Raw genomic sequence first — 24,231 nt, 5'->3', positions numbered from 1 at the left:
TCTGAATAATAAACAATAGTAAATGTACTCTTGCCTATGATGCATATAATGATGCAGCAATAATAAAATTGTATATTAAAGCAACATTCTGTAAAAAAATAAAGCATTGTACAACAATATTGTTTTTCAAGTAGAGAGTAAGTTCAAATCCATCTAATAAAACAGCACTGCACAGTATGTGTATAACACTATGTTTATTTGCCTTAAATGCGTACCATACATTTGAAATACATAGATTTGTAAGCAAATATATTATACTTTCAGTTTGGTCAAATGTTACATTTGTACAACCATCTTAAGCAACTTTGAAATACATTGTTCTTTTTTCAAAATAGAAACGCTTTAGCTGGTCTTTTATCGTCTCATTGGTACACTAGTGTAGAAAAAGCAGCAGTGGCAGCAATAGTTTTGTTAGGTGGAAGGAATGATCAGTGTAGGCACTTTTTAGACACACAATATTCACTTCAGCTCTCACTCAGAGGGAGCACTTGAGCAACTTAACACTGTTGAACAAAGGAACTTTACAAAAAGCTTAGCACAGTTAATTACTGTTTTTTTCTCAGCACCATTTTGTACTTTTGAGCCCCTAAAATAGTTATGTTTTACATATGTTGATATAACCCTTTTATAGATACTGTATCTGGTCTGCACAGTGTTCAGGGCAAACTTATCTCGATAAAATGCACTCATCTGAGGCACAGAAGTTGGTTCCCACAGAAGGCACAGGGTTTTCTCAAAGATCTAAAAAAAAGTATGAAGACATAGATGAAGAAAATACAAATGCATGGATCAGAGTCAGAAATGACAGCAGTGGTTTGTGGTATCATGGTGACAACAACACCACACAGTACAGTATAAGACATTTGGAGCAGTGTGTTTCAGTGGGAAAGAATGCAGATTTCCTGCAGCTGCAAATTTGTGGAACAAAATGGTTCATTCTTTGATCCTGCATCAGTGCCATTACTATTCATTTTTCCTTGAAACTTTCTGTGTAAAAACACTCCGGCATGTGTGTCAATGCGTGAAAGTGGCACATAAGAAACCACACAGTGTCCTTGTAATAAGTGCAGCATGCAAACAAGCTGAGGCTGAGCAGTGGTAGGAGAGATCGCTGTTGTGAACTGGAGTGACAAACACAGCTGTAGTGAGTCCAGATGGGAAGCAGCAGTGAAGCCGTCACACTGGCGCAACATAGTTTCCTGGAAATGTCCCAAAAGCATGAGTCCGATCTGACGTACCTACAAAAACACAAAAAGCACAGGAATTAGTGCAATGTAAGCAATCGTTCAAGCATGCTTCCCCACTAGAGGGCGACCTTGCATTACACAAATTACAGCCAGTGCTTAGTTTGTCTTGTAATGTTACACAGGCATTAAGTATGTATGGTTAGAAATACAACAAGGGTTGTATTAGTCTGTGAATTACAGTGTGCGCTTATTTACATATTTTTTTGCAATGTTCTAACTCATTGACTTTCACAGGCTATTTAGTATATTGCTTCCAAAAACTAGAATTGCACAAATATTATTTCACTTACCTACAAACCAGCCATCATCACACTTCTCCATCACTTGCACAATGTCTCCTTCTCTAAGCTCCAACTCGTCTGAATTTTGTGGTTTGTAGTTGTAAACAGCTTTATACCTTCATACATACAAACAAACAAACAAAGAAGTTCAACAAATACACTCAAAATTGCAACAGATTTTTGTGTACGAAATGTGGAAACGTACGGATGGCGTTGCACCAGTGGGGGGCCTGCGTTATTTGGCATGTTTGCTTGTTTGCTGTTAGGGACCGTTTGACTTATTTTCCCTCCCTAAAACAATTATAAAAGGGAAATATCAAACACTGTGAATGAATGCATCAAATTCCTGAAGTCAAAAGCAGCAGAAGCACTAGTGAAGACATGCATCTATGTCCAGGAGGCAGTGTAAGCAGACCTGTGAACGCTCAGAGTATCGCGGAGTGTTTGAAGCCGGTGAAGTTGCAGCTCTGTGCACAGACAAAGGCGACTGAGTGGAGGGTGAACCTGCTCGAGCCGGGGAGCTGTGGTTTTGTGAATGTGTCCATTGGCTGTTTGGTCCTGTCGGTGAAGCTGTTCTCAAACCGCCGTGTGGCCACCGGTAGGCGTCTTTGGGAACAGGCGTCTGGGAGGGGGAGCGTGGGGACTGCGGGCTGCCAAAGCTGACGGGTGAAGCCTGCCTCAGAGGAGAATGCTCGGGTTTAGGGCTCAGGGAGTTGGGCGTGAACGGTGACAGGGGGGATCGTGGGGAGTAGAGCGGCCGCCCCGGGCTCTGGGGTCCCGGGGAGAGGGGCGACATGGGGCCAGTGGAGAGGTCGTCTGTGGTGTATTTGGTGCGGGGCATCTTGTTGACCTGAACGTAACTGGCTGGGAAGATGCCAGTCCGGTTTGTACCCGAGATCCGGCCCTCCAGCCACTTGTCATCAACGCAGCGGGTTATACTGATCACCTCCCCCTGAAACATACAAGACATGTGGGGTAGGTTTTTTGTATAAGGAGCTGATTAAAGCCACACTGCAGAACTTTTTGTCCAGAATAAAATACACTTATTCATTACGGGAGTGACATGTCAGTGACACGTGACATGTAGCTTAACTGGGTTCGGGACATTGCATGCTCGTCACCATGGAGATGTGGCTTGCATTACTTTGACTACAAGTAGCCAAACATAGGCTTTAAAACACACGAGGTCTTTTCTCTAAATAACACATAGCAAAAATTGCATTGTTTGCTTCTACAGCTGAGCAATAGGACGTTTTCTGCCGTTTATCAATACGACAGTTTAGTTTCTCTTGAGACACAAAGAAACATACAGTATAACCTGCAATGTACGTAATCTAAATATCCATGGTCATTTTTACAAAATTCCACCCAGAGCTACTGGGTCTACTATTGAGGCAACATTATCTTACATACTATATTGTTTGTTTACCACAATATCAAACAGATAATGTGTTCCTTTTACTGACCCCTTGTGGCTGGAGCTTGTTTCTCACTTCTATTTTACAATTGTATAGAATTTATACGTACAAAGGAAATTATGATACAGTTTTTGGAATATATATCTCTACGCATATAGAATATACAAAATTCCCCTATTCTATTAAATACATAAAAGGAAACACTGCTTTTACTCACTTTACGAAAGGAGAGTTCAACAGGCAGATCTGCATTGAAATTATACAGAGCCACAGCTTCTCCATACTCTAACACTTGTAATGTGGGTGACTTTATTGGAGTGGGTCTCTCACTAGGAGCTAAAAGCTGTTGAAAAACACACACAGTCAGTACCTCAAATAAATATTGCTTTCCTTTTTTCCTAGAAACTATTACCTCGACGTAAGTTGTGGGGAAAATGCCAGCTCTCCCGTGATGCTCTCCTTCATACCAATTTGCATCTATCTGCCTGTGGATGTAGACAATGTCTCCCTTCTGCAGCGTGAGCTCCCTAAATGAACAAATGAGGAGATCCAATTATTCTAAGCTTAAATAAAATGTAATGTTTTAAATCAGTTTTAAAGTTATTTGACTTCTTGGGATTATCAGTGTAATACAATAAAGGACTTTCATTTGATGGCTGGTGAAAAACAAAGTTGTAAAACAATGTAACTTACTTGGGTGACTGAGCTTGGAAATTAAATTTGGCTCGAGCTGCTTTCATCTGCAGAAAACAATCCTTCAGTTTCATACAAGCGACACCAAAAATAATGCAAAGAATGCGATTAAGCCACAAAGGGCGAGTATTTACCTTCTTTTCTTCTTTCTTTGGTGGGTTCGCCATGATTTCATTTGCAGGGGAGAGTCTGTCTATTGAGTTACAAAATAACAATGTGAGCTGAAAAATGCTGCTCTCTAATTCTTTGAAAGGCTGGCTCACTCTCAGCCAATATCTAGGAAAAACAATTGGATAAAGCTAATCTTTAATCAAGTCTCAACTTCCTATTTTTCCTCGCTTCCCCTCCACCCAGCAACCACCGCTACAATAGGAAAGAATCCTTAAAGGTTTTCCGTGCTGCAGTCAGGTAAACCACAGAGTGCACCATAAGACAAAGGAACACAGACTTTTTCTTTACAGTAACATTTGATAGTATTTAAGTGATTTAAGTGAATACTTCAAAGCCCTAGTTTTCATCATAATTAGTTTCCAGGGCAAAGGTTATGGGAAAATCACGGGTCTGCAAGGTAACAAAGTCCACACTTACCATATGAGGGAGTCGAGGCAGGGGATGAGCCCACGGATCGCTGAGCTGGATGTTTTGATGTGGGTAAATGGCTAGAAACGACACAACAAACCCATTGTTAGCGTTTATCATTTTTGTCATTGTATCAAGGATCGACAAACAACAGCGCATTGTCTTCAGGTTTACAACACATCTGGTTGCCACATCTTCTCAACATAATAGAGGCCAAGCTGTACACAAATTACCTTAAGTTTTCAAAATAAAGGATCACAAACACAGCTGAATTTGGACAAACATTATTAACATTAACATTATCTGCTATGTTGCTTGCCTGTTTTCATAAAGGGGATTGTCAAAAAGCTATTTCCTGCTAGAAGAAATTAGTTTAATAGGTCTCCCAGCTGCTGTATTAAATTGGCATTTCCTGAACATCATGCAGCGTAAAGGTATTTTTGTAAAGGTCAAAACCCATGAGCTACGCTTTGGCAAATAACAGTGAGATTCCTCTGAGAATGTGTTACACACTTGGGGAGGGATGTGGAATGCAGTTAAAAAGCTACAAATATTGTACTTTAACGCGTCAACAGCTTCTTAACAGTGGAGGCAGCACAGACAGTCAGCTGACTTGCGTTATTACCTGTTGTTGTATGGAATCGCAGTGTTTATGGTGTTTTTACATCTATGGAGACGATTTATGTGTAGATTAATTTAAATTGAGAAACTTTGCTTAAGCTGTGACAAACTTTTCTATACACAAGAGCACTCGGCTCATTTGTGTCACCGTCAATAGAGCATTTATTAGGCAAAAAAGTCAGTAAAATTTTCCAAATATAAATACAGATGTGCATTGAAAAAAATGTCTACGCACCTATAGTTAAATGTGTCAGTCTTTGGCGCAGGCGTCAGGTCTCTGCCTCTAGGCTCCTGCAATAAGAATCCATGTTAATCCCAGCTTGCAGCATTCACTCTACTGTGCACTACCGCGGTGAGGAAATCTAACAACAACTCAGACAAAGTAGAGGTGCTGACCACTCCCAACGGAGACAGAAATCCCCAGGGTCCTATGTTCTCTTTATGCACAGCATTGCTACTGGGCTGTCTGAGCTGCTGCAGTGATTTGATAAAATTACACCAAATGAAGCAAATTGAATTGCCGAGGACATCATTCAAGAATCACAGGAATGCTGCTAAGAAAATACTGAACAAAAACTAAGGGAGGAAGAAGGGGATTGGCAGGCAGGATTTTCAAAATGCTGGATCAAACCAAGTTGCAAGCATCAGGCAGGCGGGACAACATCCAAAGACAAAACAACGCACTGTACTTGGTGAAAGCAGGCATTTGGGTCTCACTGATTCGTGCAGACGTCTTGTGGATCCGAGGGGGGGAATGGCGTGGCAAGGGATGATAAAATGGTGAGGAAGAGGAGGAGGGATGTTTTGGGGCTCAGTACCTCACCCCGGGCAGGATGTTGCTGCTGCTGCTGCTTCTGCTTCTTCTGGGACAGTCTCCTCTCCAGGCCCTTGATCTCGGAGTCCAGCTCGGCCTCAAAGCGGCACAGCTCAGAGACAAGAGTGTCCTGAGCGCCCGCAGGAATGTGGAAGGGCCAAGTTAAAATACTGATGAAACAGCTCCACTACGACTGCTGATACAACTACTGCCATTGAACTACTTTGTCCTGATGATAATGAGGGGATGTTTGCAAACAGAAAGCTTACCTCAATTGAAGGTGACTTGCGTTGTTCTGCTGGTTCTTTCTTTGGCGATACAAGTCGATTGGTCTAAACAGACAAATAACATTTCATGTAAATGTACTTGTTAATTGGGTCGGGACAAATGCACATCCTACTCAATTTCATTCATCGATTAATTGGGAACTTTATCAAACGATTATCGATTAACTGTTAACCACCGGATTAGTGTCATTGTACAGGACGTTTTATATCAATGAGATTATTTTCCAGTAATAATCAAAAAGTTGAATTATAAACTTCACCACATTTTAAGCTTACTTGCACTTTGTATTGTATTTTCCCGTAAAATGCAGCATAATGATTAATTGTTAACATACTTTTTAATCGATTAAGCCCATGATGACGGTTAATCGATTAACCCCCGCCTGAACCATGCCATTCTTCAGTTTGGCATTACCCAAATCTAAAAGCTTAAAAAAGCAGCGAAACAGAGACAAAAAACGAGGATGAAGATGCAACAACAAAAGCGACACAAACAAGATGAAAACACGACAAAAGGCGATGAAAAAGCAACAAAAACACAACCAAAACACGACAAAAAAGTGACAAAAACATGTTGAAAACACAGCAAAAAAGCTTCAAAAATGTGACCAAAAAAAGTTACAATCACTATAGTAGATCATAGCTTTCAAATGAGGCATTACAATGTTGCTCTGCAGTCGAAAAGCTTTAAGATTCAGGAAAAGCTGAACTGGAGAAAATGCCCTCAGTTCAGTAAGATCAGTAAGATTCAGCAAACACTCTCACTCTCACTCTCACTCAACCTGGCCTATTGTGCATGTTTTAGTGGAAACCAACACCGACACGGGGAGAACATGCAAACCAATAGTAAATAGGAGTTTGAAAGTATTTGCCAATAGTCAGAGAGGAAACAGAAACAATAAAGGAGAGATTGCGATGAATACAGAGTCGGTACAGTTTTATTGTTAGTCCCACAGCTGTTTGTTATGAAATGGCATTCAACACATTCTTACGGCTAAGTATCAAACTTTGAATAGCACTAGTTCCTGAATATGACTTTATAAGGTAAGGCTACGATTCTATGTTTTTGGCCGGCGTTGTTTCACTAAATGCCAAGATAATTTCTTCGCCCTGTTGGAAGTCGTCTCCACTGCAGCCACAGGTCCTGCTACAAACGCATGTTACAGCCAACCTAACACCTGATATGGTCTGCTTTGCTAAACGGTGTCCAGGGAATACAGTGTTGGCTGCCATCATCAAAACGGGAAATTAAATAATCTCCATGCTGCGAGCCATTACACTCCACAAGAGGTTAACACCATAATACGGATCACAGGACACCTCTTTCACTCCCGTGGGCGAGTGAAAACAAAGATGCCTTTTCTTCACACACACTTACACAGGGCACAATATGCAACTGATCTGGGACAGTGTTTCAAAAAGAGCCATTCATCAAAACACTTTAGGGACTGCTTTATAATAACATGTAGGTGAGCACTGAGGAAGGTAGACATTACGTCATGTTAGGAAAAATAGCTGCACGTTTGGAGTTCTATCCGTCCCTATGATTCAGTTCAATTACTCGTAAATGCTCTTGTAATTATGATGAGGTGTTGCGACGATAGGAAGCACTGGTGCATGCGTTTGCACATCTGGTGGCGATAAGAGGTAGCTACACAAGTATGCACAAATGTTATTGCGTGAGAAGCCAGAAGACATGAACTAATCCATAAAGAAAGAGCACCTATTGTGAGACTTCTTGTAAGGAGGAAAAAAAACAAAACAAGAAAACCACAAAGAGGAGAGCAGCGGTTTGATTGGATAAACGTAAATACACAGGACTTTAGATACTGGATGTGTAGGAGCGCATACCTGCTTGTTGTTCTCAGAGGCGGCGCTCAGCGGAGGCTCATAGTCGAAAATGCTCCTCGGCTGGCGCTGCTGCTGCTTCCCCGGGTCCGAAAGCTTATCGACGTCCTCACTCCTGAAACGCAACACCCGAGCACACAAAAACGTGGACAGCAATTTAATCACGGCTTCATTGTTGGTGCCTGTAGCAACAAATCCCGACTTGTCTGTCCCCCCCCCCGAGCACTGAGTTCTGGTGGTATTCACAATATACTGATTTATTAGTTTGCAAGTAACTTTAACCTCTTAACCCCCCACCTTAACCCAGCGCATTTTGTCCAGTTCAGCTTTATCCAAATTTAAAAACTTCTTGCTCGACTGGAGTTTACAGTCTATAGGCCAGTGTAATGGCTAATGTGTGTTGTTGCTGTTTTTGTCACTTTTTTGTCACTCTATTGTTTTTTGTCACTTTTTTGATACATTTTTAGCTACTTTTCTGTCACTTTTTTGTCAGACTTTTGTTGAGTTTTTGTCGCTCTTTTTTGCTTGTTTGGTCTGAGGAAAGGGGTTAAACAATTCAAAAACATAATTTACTTAAACACATTTGGGTTTTCATGTTCATATAACGCTATTACTTACTGTATATGTATATGTACTGTAGGTTGTGCGGCCAGTTTTGGACACATCTGGTTATAGAAACTACAGCCATTCCCCTAGGTTCTTAAGAAAGATTCTATCCATTGCTAATTGCTAAATCCAGATGTTAAAGATATACCATTCAGTCCCAATTATCAATGCAAATACTCACCAGTCTGGTAAGGCTCCATGAGGGGTCAACCTAAAGAGACTCTTGTCAGATTCGTTGTTGTTTTCTGCATTTTCATGATGGATTTCTACAGAGAAGTAAAAATTCACTTGAGGTCATTATTAGGCAAATTGCATTGAGATTGTGGGTAAAGCTATGTTGGGTTTATATAAACTTACCTTTGGCGTACCATCGCTCTGAATCTTCAAAGTCAGACTCTAAAATGGTGGAAATTAAGCATTAGTTTATGAGAAAAATGTGTAAAACTTTTCAGAGACACCAGGGGGAGATGAAAGCCCCCCCAATCATCCCATCAACACTTGTATTACCCCCAGAGGGACTACGAAAAGGATTTATTAAGGTAAACAAGTTACTTAGTGCTGCTCTAATAAGACATTTTAATGACTATGCCCAATGTGCTGCACAAAGAAGGAATTATGATAAAATCAATAAATGTAAAAGATATTTATTTCAACTTCAACAGTCTGTATTTAAACAATCAAACTAATCAATACACACTCTATCATAAAATAGCAACACAAACAACAAAGCCTAGGGTTCTTTGAAATTAAAAGATAAGATGTGATTTGAAACACTGCACGCCCCGACTGTATACGACCCAATTACAGGTAAAAGTAGCTGAACTGAGATAAATGTCATGGCGGATAAACAAAATGATGTGACGTCGACTTATAGCACTCTTTCATCAATCCCCATTTTCCCTCTTAAGTAATCTGTTTGCTGGATCACCTCTCCAGGACCCAGTGCTGACAGATGAGTGTGGGAGAGAGAAGGTTGAAGAGGAGTGTCCTTACCCTCTGGCTTCTTGTGAATCTGTCTGAACATGCTCTTGTACCAGTCTCTGGGCTTATTCACACTCTGGCATAGAGAGAGAAAAAACTTTTTGTTACGCAAAGTAAACGGTGCCGGGGCCAATACAGCTCAGAGAAAAAACAAGGGAAAGAAAGATTAAATTATTAGATTAAATTATTATTATGTAGAGATTATAATTATAAATAAATCGCACTTAAGATTAGATTCTACTTCTATCTTACACCGCTCAATAAAATGTTAGGTCAAGACAAGGCAACAAGGCCTGATTTTTGCTGTGTTTACAACATACTTGGAGGTGGCAAAAATAAATGTACTCTACAACAACAAAAAGTCAGGGATCCCAGCTTTAATGTGAACATTTAAATCATTCATAGCGTGGTACAAACGTTAAACCCAGACTCATCCATCTTGATTCTTTTTTCAGATACAGACACAAAAAATAAACAGCCTCTACATATGAGTAGATGTGATAATACTTTCATACATTTCCAACGTAAAGCTCAAACATGACAACATTGGCTTTCATAGGCAGTTGATGATCTCCGAAACCCACAGTAAATCAAAGCAATAATGAAAGTATTTGATCGTTCTTACTGATCTTGAAGCAATTGGCATCCCAGTCTCATCCACAGGACCAATTCCAGAATATTTGATCAGTCTTTCTTCTTTGGTGGGCGTCCAGCTGCGAGGTAAGGTCGTAGCACTCTTGACGCCATTGGACATGCTTCCTAAAAAAAACGATAATTCAATATGAAACCTCATAGACGATAGAACATAGGACGTGTATAATATATGAATACAAGAAATAAAAACAATAGAATCAAGCAAAATATACTGTATAAAGCCTACTTAAAAATCACTTTAGTATACAGCTCGATGATTTGCTTTCAAGAGCTAGTATTTTGGAGAATTTTAAATAGATTAGAGTTTGTGTTTATTACACTGTGTCATCAGTTTTTGCACGACTTACCATTTGTTTTCGAGGGGCCGTAGAATGATCCAAAGCTAAGAGTCGTTGAACCACTTCCATTTACGTCTGACACCTTCAAAAGAACAATATATTTTATTACATGATATTGTGAACTCGAGCATATTTAAAGATGTGCATGTTTGCTTCTTCCAGTGACAAATCACCTCTGCCTATAAATGCTGTGGTGCATTACACAGTTGTACAAGATGCTTCCACAAGGAGGCGCCCTGGTTTTGTAAATTCACTTAGGCTCACCTTAGACTCCCCTGACGGGAACCTTGCGGAGTGATAAGGGCTGAGCGGAGGAGTGGGAAGACCGGGGGAGATGACCACCACTTCATGCGTCATCTCTGGAGATGTTAGTATGTGTTCACCAGATGAAATCCCATGATCCCCAGAGAAGATGATCCGGGAGCCCTCCTCTTCTGCATGTGGCTAAAAATAGTAAACATTTCAAATATGTAATAATGAGTGAAATTTGCTGAAGTCATTTCCTGGATAAACGCTGTTGTATAGAGGGTCATGTGAACTTGTTAGTGTCTCTCTCCTCTATTGTCCAGAGAATAAACAGTCCCAGTGGGGGAGGTCCTATGATGCCATTGCTTCTAATTTATTTAAAGCACAACTAGTGGGAAGTTAGTGGCCCACCCTCTTCATCATCTCTCTTGCTACAAACACAGAAAAATGCCTCATTGAAAATTCTGGGGCAAAGAAGTAGCGGAGTGTCCCATTAACTTCCTATTCAATGTTTGTAGATAGGGGGAGGAGACAGGGAGGTTGGAGAGCGGTCGCCCCGAATGTCCGACAGGGTTAGTCATAGTTCTACTGTTGTCATGGTGATTGTCTTATAGCCCCACCCACAATCCGGAGTCTGCGGGGTTGGATCAGGTGGTGACATCGTCCCGGGATGGTTGAAAGGGGTCATGGGAAATCCCCAATTTGGCTGGGGTTCAAATGTCGCATAAGGCCTAAATATGGTGTAGTCTACTTATGTATAATGTAATAACATTTTGGGACAACTAAACAAAAACTCCCCATGATTTTAGAAAAAGAGCAACAAACAAACTTGCATTTTTACCCCTGAATCTGTCAGTGATTAATCATAACAACAGCGCTCATGAATAAACTGGAATAGTGCTCCTTAGCCAGGGGCAAATAAGGTAAAGGGTGTTGTCTACCCAGGGCCCAGAACTGGGAAGGGCCCACAAAAATCCTGTTCATTACTTCATATCATAAAACAAAATTACAAAATGAGCCTTGATGCTAAGCCTCTGCCCTATATTGCTTTTATAAAATCAATAGTAAAACAATGTTATTTTTCAGACATATGTCCTTTCAAATAATCAGAATTTGGCAGTAAATACATAAAGTACATGTTTACCTGTGACTGCATGAGATCCGATTTTGCCCTTTTGCAACTTCACAATCAGTCTCTGTCATTAATAAGATCTGCAAACACACACAAAGTACACAGATTGTTGAATATGTGTTTAAATAACAAAAACATATTACATTTGAATCTTTATCAGTCCAGAGGGGTCTGTTTATGGACCATTTCACACACCTTGTCTGCTGGCAGGTGGACAACTGTTCCATTTTCCCACTCTTCTAGTATTCCAACAAGGGGAAAAACTCTGTCACCCACATTCACTGTTGCTAAGGAAAATCCCACCCCAACAACGTGTGCAACTCACATTCCTACCCCATATTCCTCCCAGTACCAGTCATTCAATCTCTTAATAATCTGAATCTGAGAGGGTCAGCTTCTGAAATCAATTGAGTCTTGGAAAAAAAAAAAGCACTAGGATGTGTTGTTTCCAGATCAAAGCCATGGGGAAATGAGGGGGTGGTGATTTCCGCTCCTATTAGAGGCTGGGGTCTAATACAGTATGAGCTACATTCAGTGACCATTTTGGTGTGCAAGTAAGTACCAAAAACACAAACCAGAAAAAAGGAATTTTATTTAGAACGGGTTGGGAAACATAAATATTAATGATTAAGAAGATATAGCCTGGCTTCTACAGTTACAGAGCTGCCCAACATTTTCCCTTTGACAACACTGATGAGGATAAGGACTGCTGAAGCTATGCTGTGTCTACAACACGAGGAGACAGCTCAGGGCCAGAGATTGAGGTGATCTGGTTTTCAGACAACAATGTCAGGCAACTGAATCATCCCCCAACAAACTGCGTTACATAATGGAGAAACTATGGGTCTGTCCACCACAACACAATTAGTCTGTTCCAGCTGAGAGCTATAGCAGATGACCCATCTTTATCAAAGACAATTACTATTATTAGGTTAAAGTTCCAGCCAATACACAAAAGCATGCAAATATGATCAAAGGGAATATTTTCGTGTTTTCTGAAAAAAGCAAACTAAACTTACTGAGAAGCAAGAGTGGAAAAAGGCAGAAGCACAGGACATTAATTCAATGACAGGCCCCAGCGCCAAACTGTGGCAAACTGACACTTGTATGATCTAATTGATGCGTCTACAGCGCCGCCTTTGCGCAAAGCGGAAATGATGGCCTTGATTGATTTATTTATAGGGCGTTGCTAATTCCAAACTTAATATATTTTGCCTAAATTGGGATTATATATACTTATTATAACAGTGCGTCGATGATAGCTGTAGGGCTGTGCGTAAAATATTACAAGAAGGCAGTCTAGACTTTATCCAAAGGCTAATTTGTTAGCCTTTGCAAATGACACAGTTGTTTGTTGTTGCATACCGTTCTGATAGTTCAGATTACCATATCTGTGCACCCGAAGACTTTTTACTTGTACCTCGTAGCCTGCTGCTGGTTTATATACCTTAGCTACAACATGTTTCTTCTTGACCTAAATGGGCGCAATCTTGGAGCACGCCATCTCTCTGTCAGGGTGAGTAAGCAAATGTCAAAATATTGAGTCTGTAAGTTAGGTCAAAGAAAAGTGTTGCAGACATCCCCTCTTCACTGCAAGCAAACAAAAAAGATCTACCTAATAAGGTAAACTCAAATAAGTCTATCTCTTCTCAGGTTTTCTCCAAACATCCAACTAAGTCTTATGTAATCAGGACTGTCCAGTAAATGTGGTGTTTAACAGAGAGGACTTCCAGCCTGGTGAGAAAACCTTGATATTATCTCACTCAAATATGTGAACTTTATAGCCCATGTGTTTCACAAGCTGTGCTTAAACCACATTTGGCTGGAGATTTTGTTGGGATGAAGAGAGGAACGGTCCATAAAAGGTCCAGCCTTCATATGAGGAGACTTAACACAATCACAAAATGGTTCATAAGAAAATGATTGGTTCTATACTGAATGTCAGCTCCAATGTACACAATGCAGCTGAGTAACTGCTTAGGTTTTGCTATGGAAATAATTTAGTCCCAAGGAAGCTCATCCGGTCCCAGAACGCTTTAGGCCAGATGTTGTGTACTGTAAACCTACTCAATAAAACCACAGTATACAAACACAAATGGCATATTAAAACTTATGTTCAGGAGAAGTTGTTTCCTTGAAAAACAGGAGTCACTTTTATCAGGAGTTGTTGAGCCAGAACAGGCCGAGTCAGCAGCAGGTCAGTGCACCACACCCACCCCAGTGATTCCTGATAATATGACACATTTCTACAGCTCAAAATAGCTTTATGTAGAAAATCATGACATAACAGACGATGTATTACTCATGATTTTTTGAATGATTTCCAAACCATCTGAAACGAGTTAAAATGCCAAGCCGTTTACTTATGCATACAACGTTCCCCACAAGTCGACCAGTGCAAACAATAACCTTTCATACAAGTATAAATAGTCTTTTATCGGTGTCTAAGCTACACTGTTGAGATAACCACACATGTGCTTAAAGTAACCGTCACTGTTGTTGGCCTGAGAGTGGCTTGTGTCAGTGGATGGAGGACACAGATGAGGGGAGGGGACGATAGAAATGTAGCTGGCACCGACCACATCCTAAAACCGTAATTAACGAGAGGCAAAGCCATCTCCATTCATTGGCTCCTACCTCTGTGTGCTTTGTGGTGAGCTGTTAATAATTGACTCACCAATGACTTAACATGAGAACTACTGCACACAGTCTGAAGGCTTGATCCCACTGGTGTACACAAAGGCACAACACATAGATAATGATAATGCTTTTGTGTCTTAGACAGTAAACTACTCATTTTAAACTTATATTTTCTATTTCAGATAATCAAAGCAATATAGACTGAAAGCAATGTTTGTAACTACCATATTTTCCGGACTATAAGTCGCTCCAGAGTATAAGTTGCACCATCCAAAAAATGCATAATGAAGAAGAAAAAACATACATAAGTCGCTCTGAGGAAAAGTCACATCAGCCACCCTGGTGCACAGTTGACAAGCCTCTCCCAGCAGCACTTTGTTCAAGCACCCATTTGCGAACTCGTTCCTCTAGCTTTTAACCCACAATTAGTTGCAGTAAGAGTAACCGCCGCTTTTCGCCAGTCCCTCACAAGCTCACTCCAAACTTTCTACTGCTCGATTACCATTTTCACCTGCATATTTCACTACTTGCAGCTTGTAATCTGCAGAATATGACTTTCTATTTGTTTTCGGTCTTAGGAGACACTGTACACAAGGCTAGAGCGCCCTCTAGCGGCTGTCAGTGTGAAAATAACGAATATGGGACATTATATATTTTGATATATAAGTCGCATCTGAGTATAAGTTCCCCACCCCCAGCCAAACTATGAAAAAAAGTGTGACTTATAGTCCGGAAAATACAGTATATGTAAAATCAAAGGTTACATGGACAAGGTAAAGTGTTCTTTGTCATTATATGTACAGGTTTTACATTAGTACTACTAGATAGAGGAATAGTCTGACCCACATGTAGAGTCCTGTTATTGATCTCGGGACATTATTATTCTGTGGTAGAGCTTGCAGTGAAAAGTTTGAAAACCACAGACACAGAACATGCAAACTCCCCCGGCAAGGCTCCATCTGAACCTGTAATCAAACCTAGAACTTTCTTGCAAGAATTGTAGCCACTTTTCCTCTAAGTAGTGAGTAGCAGTGCTGTTTTCATTCTCACTGTTTATATAAAGAAATGCTATTAAATGGTCTCAACTTATATAGCGCTTTTCTACCTTCATTAGGCCCAAAGCGCTTTTCAGCAAGGAACCAGTCACCCATTCACACTGTCATTCATACACCAATGTATGCAGACACTGGAGGTAAGGAGGGTGAAGTGTCTTGCCCAAGGACACAACGACAGTGTGCGTCTCCTGTGCATCTTCAGGAGCTGGGATTCTAACCCTCGACCTTCCGATCATGAGACAACTCGCTTGACAAAGATCAATCTTAATCTTTTTTTAATAATACTTACTTAAATAATACGGAATTTATAATTTGGCATCAGGTTTAAGCACGTCCTAAATTTAACCTGATAAGTCTGAAAGCATTCTTGGTTATTGTTGTTATCTTTACCTTTAGAACACCCATCTTATCAGCTGGTCCTCCATAAATTACATAACCATGTTGTAAAGAATTTCGGTAAGTTGTAACAAGGTAATTGTGTGTGTCAGCCGTTCCTCGATAAACAGAGCTGGCATTTTTGTCCAAACATGTATTGTTGAATCATGGTGTTGTTATGTGTCCGTGTTAGAGGTCCAGCCGGTGACGTTAATCACAAAAGCTCACCGCGCGTCTCGTCCGCCGCTCGGCAGATGTGCGAATGCCGGCAGAGCCCTTACAAGGATGTGGAGCGGTGAGTTTATGATATGCAGTTATTGGGGGGATACGCACATTTATCAGGGGAGAAGTACTTTCCCTCCTTGTATGGTGCTCCTTCACGTCCTAAGCTACGGGAGGAGACATAGTTAGCGTGCTTCTTGTCAATGGACTGGATCCACAAGGCGTTAAATCTCAGCCACTTTTCCCTTGAAGCTTGTAGGAACCATGAAGTTTCATCTGATAGAGAGGAAATCTTCAAATCAAACATGCACGGGCTATTAACTGCACCGGCCAAAGCATGAGAAAACCTCCCTGTAACAGTAACATGTGCAAAGTCTAGCAAATCCCATGCCTGTCGCTGTGCATGTTCAAAGCTGAGTGGAGCTTGTGAGTATGAGAGGTGGCAGCTCACGGCTTTGTAGCTTCACAAAGGGAATTATAGTTGGCTGTGGAAATCAAAGTGACAGAAAAGAGGGGCAGCTCTAGTGGGGAGTGAAAGGTCTTACAAATGAGTAGGATGCAAAACTGTTCTGACAGTACAAATGTACCTCCAACCATTAAATCACTTGCCACTGTGTGCATACCTTACTGACCAAAAAGAAGAAGACTCAAAAGCAGAGAATTTTAGTCCACCAAAGTAATGCTTCACCTTTTACGACTGACAACATGTTCCCACACTGGTTTGCGTGGGGTTTTCAGGTACGCAGAAGCATCCCCTCTTTTCCCTATAAGACTATCTCAGGCAGGTGTGCGGCACTAATCCTTCCTAAGCCCTGTGAGCAGTCAAACAGGTTACCCAAGCTTGAAAAACAACCATCGAAATGATTTATGCAGGCGTTTGGATCACAAATAGCTGTTACTGTATCTGAAAATAAAAGGCTGTACCCACCTTGAAAAATAGCGCCGTCCAGTGAACTCACACCTCTATCAGTCAGTGGTGCACGTAAACCACGCAGTAGCCCTTTTGCCTCTTTTCTCTAAACTTGCCAGGGCACACAATCACTCCTCTCTCTCTCTTTCTCAGGGCCTGCCCTTGCTCGACCGGCCTCCACACAGGACTTCCCGGTTGACAGGCATCACCATGGGAACCTCTCCAGCCCGGTTTAAAAGGCACTGCGCTCTGGTCCTGTTCGTTTGTTGGGGGCACCTCCTTAAGTGAAGCGGCGCTATTGTTGTGATAAGGTGATAATTCAAAGTGCGGGGTTAACCAAGGGGGAATAGTTTATCTCCTCTCAGACACTTCCCAGTGACTCCATGACACCCCTCTGAACTTTATCTGTTCCTATGCTTTCCCGCTGCTTTGTGAACCTTAATGACCCTGTTTACAATAAGAGGATCCTTCTGCTAAGCTACTGCCCTGGCCACCCTCTTGTAATAAAACAGAGATAGCTAAGAGCTAAACTGTTTGAGTTTAACCTGTTTATTATTCAAAGCATAAGTTTATAGTCACTAAATATTCAAATGCAGGATGTTTCATCAAATGCAGAGCTTATTTCTGCTGGTGGTTAATTTTTTTTCAGATGCAATAAAACTTTAACTGTGTTGACAACGTGTCACGGGTGAGGGCTTACCTGTTAATCTCAGACAGAGTACTTTAATCAAGTTAAGAAGCAGAGTCCACTACTTTAATGTGTGTTTTATGTGTGTTGCTCCACTAGCAGCTCCAGTGGAAATCCAAAGACTCAGCTCTTTTTAATAATTCAGTGGTCTGGCATGGTGCAGCAGATATCCTTTAACCAGACTGTTCTTTCAAAGAGGGATGTTTTGCCAAACGGTTTACGGGGCTGCTCCAGGGCTCTGCCTGTGGAGTGGACTTTCACCCTGCTGGGACCCGATCTGACACTCTGTCACTCCACGGCTAAATGAAGTAATCACGCAAGAAGTGATTACAACTTTGTCCCAGGAACAACACCTCTCCCACGCTGCACCCCGCTTCACTTTTGTCTCTTTTACCTCACTAAACAAACACAAGACTTCATCTTTTCTGTTACACAGACATAATCAGGACAACAGGGGAAACTGGGGGCCTTTGTCCCAGAGATGGACCAACTCCAGCAGTCTGTAAAGGTCAGTCACTGTCCTTTTACACCATGTACTATGAACCAATATGTTGTACTCATTAAAAGCCTCCATGAGTCAACAGCCGATGACATAAATCTGGTACGTCATCTCAAACTACATCATTTAATGACCATACCCTGATTTTCCACCACCAAAGTTGGCTGTGTTTTGGTGAATCCTGAAACAACATGTTAAATCTTTAACTAAGACTAGGCGTAAAACTACACTGATAGGAGCTCTGTGTGTTTCAGCAGGTACTGTGTTCTGAAGTCACTCTTGTGGAATGTCACAGAAAATAAACATGAAGCACCATGGTTTATCCCAGCAGTAAACAAGATTTTGTCCTAAAGTTGGGGTCGCCCAAAGACTATTCCCTAAAGTCCTGCGGTTAGAGTTGAAGAGGCAAACTGTTGATATATAACTTAAATAGAAATATAAACCAGAAAGAGAGACAGCATGTGAAGCCTCAGCACGTGTATCAGACTTGATGATAAAAATCTGCATTACAGGAATGAGCTCTTGTGAAAAAGCTAGACACATCTGATAAAATTATGAAACATGTAAACACAGCAGCAGCAGCGTCACACAGTTTTGCATATTATCACAGAGATTACCTGCATGAAATTAAATGAAACATCATTGCCATTTTGTATAATCCTGTTACTGGTAAAAGTTTGAAGTGAAGTCTCGGGTGAGCAGTGAGTGTGGTACTTACAGGCTGCGCAGTGAGTTGCCGTCAGTGCAGCGGACTGAGGAAGTGAATGAAAATAAAGGAGGCTCCACTGCTGCTCTGTCCTCCCACTGGCTGTTCCCTCTGTGTCTCTGGCAAACAGGGTGCCTTTTATCAGCACAGAATGATTCAGCGTGGGTCTCCTCAATGTGGGACTGTGTGCTGCATTGTGTGTGTGGGCATGTGTTTGCAGATGTGTGTGCGAGCATGCACTTGAATTCTCATCAGGGAGAGGGAGCTCAGTAATAGTTTCCATCCACAGCTGGAAATAATAGAGATCCCCATACAGGCACAAGCTCGACACCAGTACCGCCCCCCAGTGTTTTACAGACAAGGCAAAAGGAAGTATTTTGGAAAGGCATCTTGAAAAAGGAGCTGGTGATGCTCACTGTGTATTAGGCTTTAATAAGTGTAAGGCATCAGTATAGAATTAACATGTAATTTAAGTTTAGTTATGTCAATACACCACTAGATGGAGTTATAGTCTACCTTAACTTTGATGTCCTAGTCATGCCCAAACATTTGAGGTGCACTTAATTTTATTAAATGCCGTGTTAAAAGTTGACCAACATATCTAAAATGCTAAGTAGATCATTTGATACAACAATTATATAACCCAGTTCTGAGAAATTGGATTCAACAAAGCTGTCGCCATCATCATCGAAGGTCACATAGGCCTATCTGCACTTTTATCCCAATAAACACAATAAACTCGGAATTGTAGTATGTGGCAGTATATACAATGAAGATTCATTTGTATACATTGCTAGGTTAAAGGCTGTATGACACTGCCCCCTAACGGATGACTGATGAACTGTGCGCCTGATGAAGTTATTCCCATAAGACACCGCCAGATGTCGCCAGATCGGCTTAAGCCACTGCTCTAAAACACAGTGAGTAAATTAACTGATTACAACATACAGTCTATGATTACAACATATTAAACACAGCTTTAGGAAGTGTTGTAGATTAGCCTCTTAAACCTCGGCTTAACCAAGCACATTTTCGACCTTGCCCAAATCTAAAAGCTTCTTGGAAAAAAAATCACACCAAAATAGCGACAAAAACGTGATATAAATAAGGATTTAAACGCCCAAAAAAAAAAACAGCATCAAAAAGCGACAAAACCATAACAGAAACGTGGCAATAAAAAAAGCACCAAAAGATACGACAAAAAATGATAACAACGTGAGGAAAAATGGATCCGTTTTGACGGTCTTAGCTTTCAAATGAAGCGTAAACCTGGCCTATAGGATGTGAGCTCCAGTCGAGATGCTTCTAGATTTGGATAAAGTTGAACTGGAGAAATGTGTTAAGAGGTTAAAAATACTAATACTAATCAAGATTGTGAATATTAACAAATACACAGCAGTTATAACTAAAGGCCATTTTGAAGAAGGGAGGCCTTGAATGACTTGTGTAATAGTGTCCTCATATAACATTTAACGTTAGTCATTCAGATATCATCTACATGTAAATCTACTGTTATTCAGTCCCTATAATCAGTCAAACATCAGTAAAACTGCTCATTTCATTGTGTTCTGTATTTACACACACACATACAGGAATCAATGTATTTTATTACATTGTTTATAATGCTCTGTTCAGTAAAAAAAAAAATCTCTTTACATAAATAATACAGTAATTTACGTCTTTTTTTTTGTAGTGTTGACAATATATTTGCAATGCTAAATATATTCATAAATATAAAAACTATATACATAATGAGATACATGTTGAAACTGCTGTACAAAACACATTCACATTATTTACATGATTGGCCTGATTTTCTTGTTACGCAGCTGCTATGACCCCACTGCGGATCGTCTGTCGACAGAGGGGGCAGGTGCCGAAATCCTCCAGAACTCGCATCGCGCAGTTTGTGCACAGACACTGGTGCCCACAGGGTCTCACTATGATCCTGGCCTCTTTTGTCAAACACACCACACACTCCTCGCAGTTTCCTTTGCCTGCAGGAGAAGCACAAAACAAACATTTAGAAACAATCCATGTAGGCCGCAATGTAAACTCGTTGTTATTACAAGGTTCTACCTGCTGAGGTCCGTGTGTCCACAAGCGGGATGGCTCTGCAGGGCTCAATGCTCGGGACAGACGGGGTCACAACTTCACATACAGGAGGAAGGCACGACTTTCTTGTGCGAAAAAGATCCTTCTTCACTGATCCTGTAGTTGACATATTATACAATGAGCTGGAGAAAAGATATGAGGCACTACAGATTGAAGTAAGTGAAGATAGAACATGTTACCTAATAAGGTGATGCCGCATGTTTGGCCGTATACATCGATCATAGCCCACAGTGGTCGGCTGATGTCCACGCCTGTCAGCAGTTTACTCTGGATGCTGTTGTTGACAAGCACATTTAAAGAGCCGCTGTCCGACACCCAGAACTCCAGCAGTGCGCCTTTCCTGACCAGATCGTCCGCCACAGGCGCTACCCAGTGTCCAGGGACATTCATGAGGCAGGGCATGGCCATACTGGGCAGCTCTCCAGTGCGGGCCGATGGTGGGACAGTTGTGAAGCCCACTCGGAGAGCTCCTGTCCAGTTGAGACGGTGTTTGTCGACCCTGAGTCGCACTCGCTCCTGCACCCGGACAGACCGGCAGCTGAACACGAGGCCGTTCTTAAATGTGTCCGAGGCTCGCTGCGCACACCTGCCGTGTTCAGATAGATTGATGCACGCCCCTTTGATCTGAGAGTGGAAGGTCAGAGGTCCCAGGCACAGTGCACCACACCTGTGCACATCTGCAGACACACAGAAAGCACTTTAGGTCAGCCATCTAGCAGCTTTCATAAACCTTTATTACAATTCATTATTACTGGTTCAGGATTTTAAAAGATATAACTGTGATATAATTAAACAAAATATGATTTTTTTTTTAATTGAATTATAGACTGTGAGGGGAAGTAATAAAGAAGAAGAATGATAAACAATAACACCAGAGCTTTATCTTACATGTGCGCGGTATTACACCGTAGCAACACCTTGCATCAACCACTGACTCACACCACAAGTGTGTCAATACTGTTGGATTTAGAGGATTTCTGAGCTAGACTTTGACAATATTTTACTTAATACCTTTTATTATTACTGTCATACCAAACATTAACAGACACATATAAATACTAAAATTGCCTTTAAATGCTTGAGTCAAATTGAATGGTATTTTAGGCTAATTATTTTTAGGTCCATAAAATCCCTCCAGTTTCTGCCGTTTCTCAAAAAAAGTGATTATATTATAAACCATAATAACCATGAACTATTCAATAATTCAAGGTCAACTTCAAGTTTATTTATCATATGTGTCACGTACAAGGCACCAAAAGCAATGAAAAGAAACTAATAATAAAAACATGTACAAACAAAAAAATCAGAAATCATTTTTTTCATTTAAAATGAAAAAAAAAAAGCTTATTTCTTTCTAAAATTCTTCCTACATAAAATATAAAAGTTTACAGCAAAATTAAAATGTCGTCTCACCAGAGTTGAGGCTGCTCTTCACCATGTTGTAGATTTGTTCTGTGTCTCAGAGAAAAGAAGCTGTTGCTCTTGTGGCTGATTTCTTCATTTGTGATATTCATGTGGTTCATGTACTTGCTTAACATCATACATCACATCAATGGGAGGAGCAGGAAAGGGGAGGGACATTCTTTTGGTTTGTAAATCCCCATTAGTTTTTTTTTTTACTGCTCACGTGTACTTTCAGTTTCCAAATTAGTCAGTGTAAACAGGTGTATGTTGATTGTTTTTTGAAGTTGGCAAATATATAATATAGAGCAATTACAAATGCTGTGCTTGTAAAAACAAAACCGAATATCATTAGTGTTATTTTGTAACTAGGGAATTGTTTGGAATTTGAAACATTTCAGGAAACACTATACTAGTGACAGTAGTTAATAAAGAAAAAGACAATTTAAAGTATTAACTGCACTTTTTATTTGACTTAATATGAATTCTTAATTTTTTGTAATTGTTTAATTTAATTTAAGCTTTTGTGAAGCTCTTTGACTTTCTTTGTGTATAAATGGTGATCTGTTTATACTCTTACCTTTTGTTGCAGCATCCTGTTTCAAATACAATGGCAATAGTTGTATAGTTTTCTAATGATGTCACTCATTGAGGTTGTTTTCAGAAAGCACGTGGCTGTTTTTTTTTTTAAGAAACAGAGATATTGTGTGTTTTATGAAACACATGCTCTCGTGCTGCTGTGTGTCAATCCCCTAAATATTGGTTTCATTTGTTCTTTATAAATGCGATAATAAATAAAATTTAAAAAATAATAATAACCAAGAATAGTTGCATGTTAATTTATTGAGTGTACTCTGAAGAAAGACATTTGTTATTGGTGTTGTATAGGTGATTAAATATATGTAAATGTAAATGCATTAACATGCAATGCTAATTGATTGAAAACTGCTGTGTATGTCTAATGACATATGTTACATTACAGTTCTGCCATAATAAAATGTTACACTCTTGCACATTGTTTTCTGTTTTAGACAGTGGTCCACTCGGGGAGATGCCCAGCAGGAAGAAGCACACCAGGCCAACGTTCAGTGGACATCAGATCTTTGCTCTGGAGAAGACGTTTGAACAGACCAAGTATTTGGCAGGACCTGAACGCGCCCGACTGGCTTACTCTCTGGGGATGACAGAATCACAAGTGAAGGTAAAACTAGTTCATCTTTATATAAAGAGTTGCATAACACATTCCTCAGACACTTTAGCCGCTGTTTGTCTTTTAGGTGTGGTTTCAAAACAGGCGCACCAAGTGGAGGAAGAAGAGTGCATCTGAACCCAGCTCCACACAGGTGTCCCACGCGGGACAGAGTGGCGACGGGTCAGAGAACGAGGTGGAGGATGAGGAGTACAACAAACCTCTGGATCCAGACTCTGACGATGACAAGATCCGCTTATTACTACGGAAACACCGGCGAGCGTTCTCTGTGCTGCGCCTGGGACCACACCAAGTCTGATGCTGCCCACTGTACAGTATTCAAGCACGGGCCGCTGTTAAATAAGCATTAATTAAGCCAAAACAACCTGATATCAGTCATTTTAACAGACTCAAGTCGTGATTCTATACTTTTCTATACATAAATATTACAAGTAATGTTTTCCAGGAAAGGCTCGTGACCCATTGAAAACGGTTTCACCTGTTGAGAACCACTGGTGAACAGTATACACCTTATTAACGAAGTTCGCGTAGGCGCCGCCATGAATTGTGCCCTATCAGTTAACATGGGACTGGAGAAGTCCAGATCAGTTACTATACGAAAACAAAGCCGATTTTAGGCCGCACTGAGAAACGGTGCAGTGTTGACATGTTGGTACAAATAAACA

At 40.7% G+C, this 24,231-nt stretch overlaps 3 protein-coding genes across 6 annotated transcripts; 1 reads left to right on the top strand and 2 right to left on the bottom strand.

Moving 5' to 3' along the window:
- Nucleotides 1-243: 243 nt before the first annotated feature.
- sorbs3 (sorbin and SH3 domain containing 3) lies at nucleotides 244-19,142 on the bottom strand. Of its 4 annotated transcripts, none has more exons than XM_079554998.1 (21): nucleotides 18,853-19,142; nucleotides 11,758-11,825; nucleotides 10,632-10,811; nucleotides 10,377-10,449; nucleotides 10,001-10,134; nucleotides 9,388-9,451; nucleotides 8,752-8,790; nucleotides 8,576-8,660; nucleotides 7,792-7,903; nucleotides 5,923-5,985; nucleotides 5,658-5,783; nucleotides 5,075-5,130; nucleotides 4,228-4,298; nucleotides 3,774-3,832; nucleotides 3,640-3,686; nucleotides 3,359-3,473; nucleotides 3,164-3,289; nucleotides 2,379-2,480; nucleotides 1,734-1,819; nucleotides 1,538-1,644; nucleotides 244-1,238 (listed from the first exon to the last, which is right to left on the bottom strand). In XM_079554998.1, exons 2-21 carry the CDS (start codon nucleotides 11,767-11,769, stop codon nucleotides 1,177-1,179), a joined length of 1,719 nt encoding a protein of 572 aa, XP_079411124.1. In that variant the 5' UTR covers nucleotides 11,770-11,825; nucleotides 18,853-19,142; the 3' UTR covers nucleotides 244-1,176. The 4 variants fall into 4 exon arrangements, with proteins under 4 accessions (XP_079411124.1, XP_079411121.1, XP_079411122.1 ...); XM_079554995.1 differs by having other exon boundaries at nucleotides 246-1,238; nucleotides 1,944-2,480; nucleotides 18,853-19,136; XM_079554996.1 differs by lacking the exon at nucleotides 18,853-19,142 and adding an exon at nucleotides 16,966-17,029 and having other exon boundaries at nucleotides 246-1,238; nucleotides 1,944-2,480.
- Nucleotides 19,143-20,471: 1,329 nt separating this feature from the next.
- On the bottom strand, nucleotides 20,472-22,461 carry LOC306964781 (E3 ubiquitin-protein ligase NEURL3-like). Its single transcript, XM_079558934.1, has 4 exons — nucleotides 22,369-22,461; nucleotides 21,135-21,632; nucleotides 20,920-21,051; nucleotides 20,472-20,837 (listed from the first exon to the last, which is right to left on the bottom strand). Exons 1-4 carry the CDS (start codon nucleotides 22,391-22,393, stop codon nucleotides 20,662-20,664), a joined length of 831 nt encoding a protein of 276 aa, XP_079415060.1. The 5' UTR covers nucleotides 22,394-22,461; the 3' UTR covers nucleotides 20,472-20,661.
- A 946-nt stretch (nucleotides 22,462-23,407) lies between these two features.
- Nucleotides 23,408-23,864, top strand: LOC306969020 (homeobox protein Nkx-6.3-like; the record flags this gene model as incomplete). The annotated part of the gene is made up of 2 exons (XM_079564630.1): nucleotides 23,408-23,557; nucleotides 23,634-23,864. 2 exons carry the CDS (start codon nucleotides 23,408-23,410, stop codon nucleotides 23,862-23,864), a joined length of 381 nt encoding a protein of 126 aa, XP_079420756.1.
- Nucleotides 23,865-24,231: the final 367 nt, after the last annotated feature.

Source organism: Gobius niger (genome assembly GCF_951799975.1).
Source record: "Gobius niger genome assembly, chromosome: 1".
In the NCBI taxonomy this organism is placed as follows: domain Eukaryota; kingdom Metazoa; phylum Chordata; class Actinopteri; order Gobiiformes; family Gobiidae; genus Gobius; species Gobius niger.
This window is presented reverse-complemented; position numbering and strand designations above follow the sequence as displayed.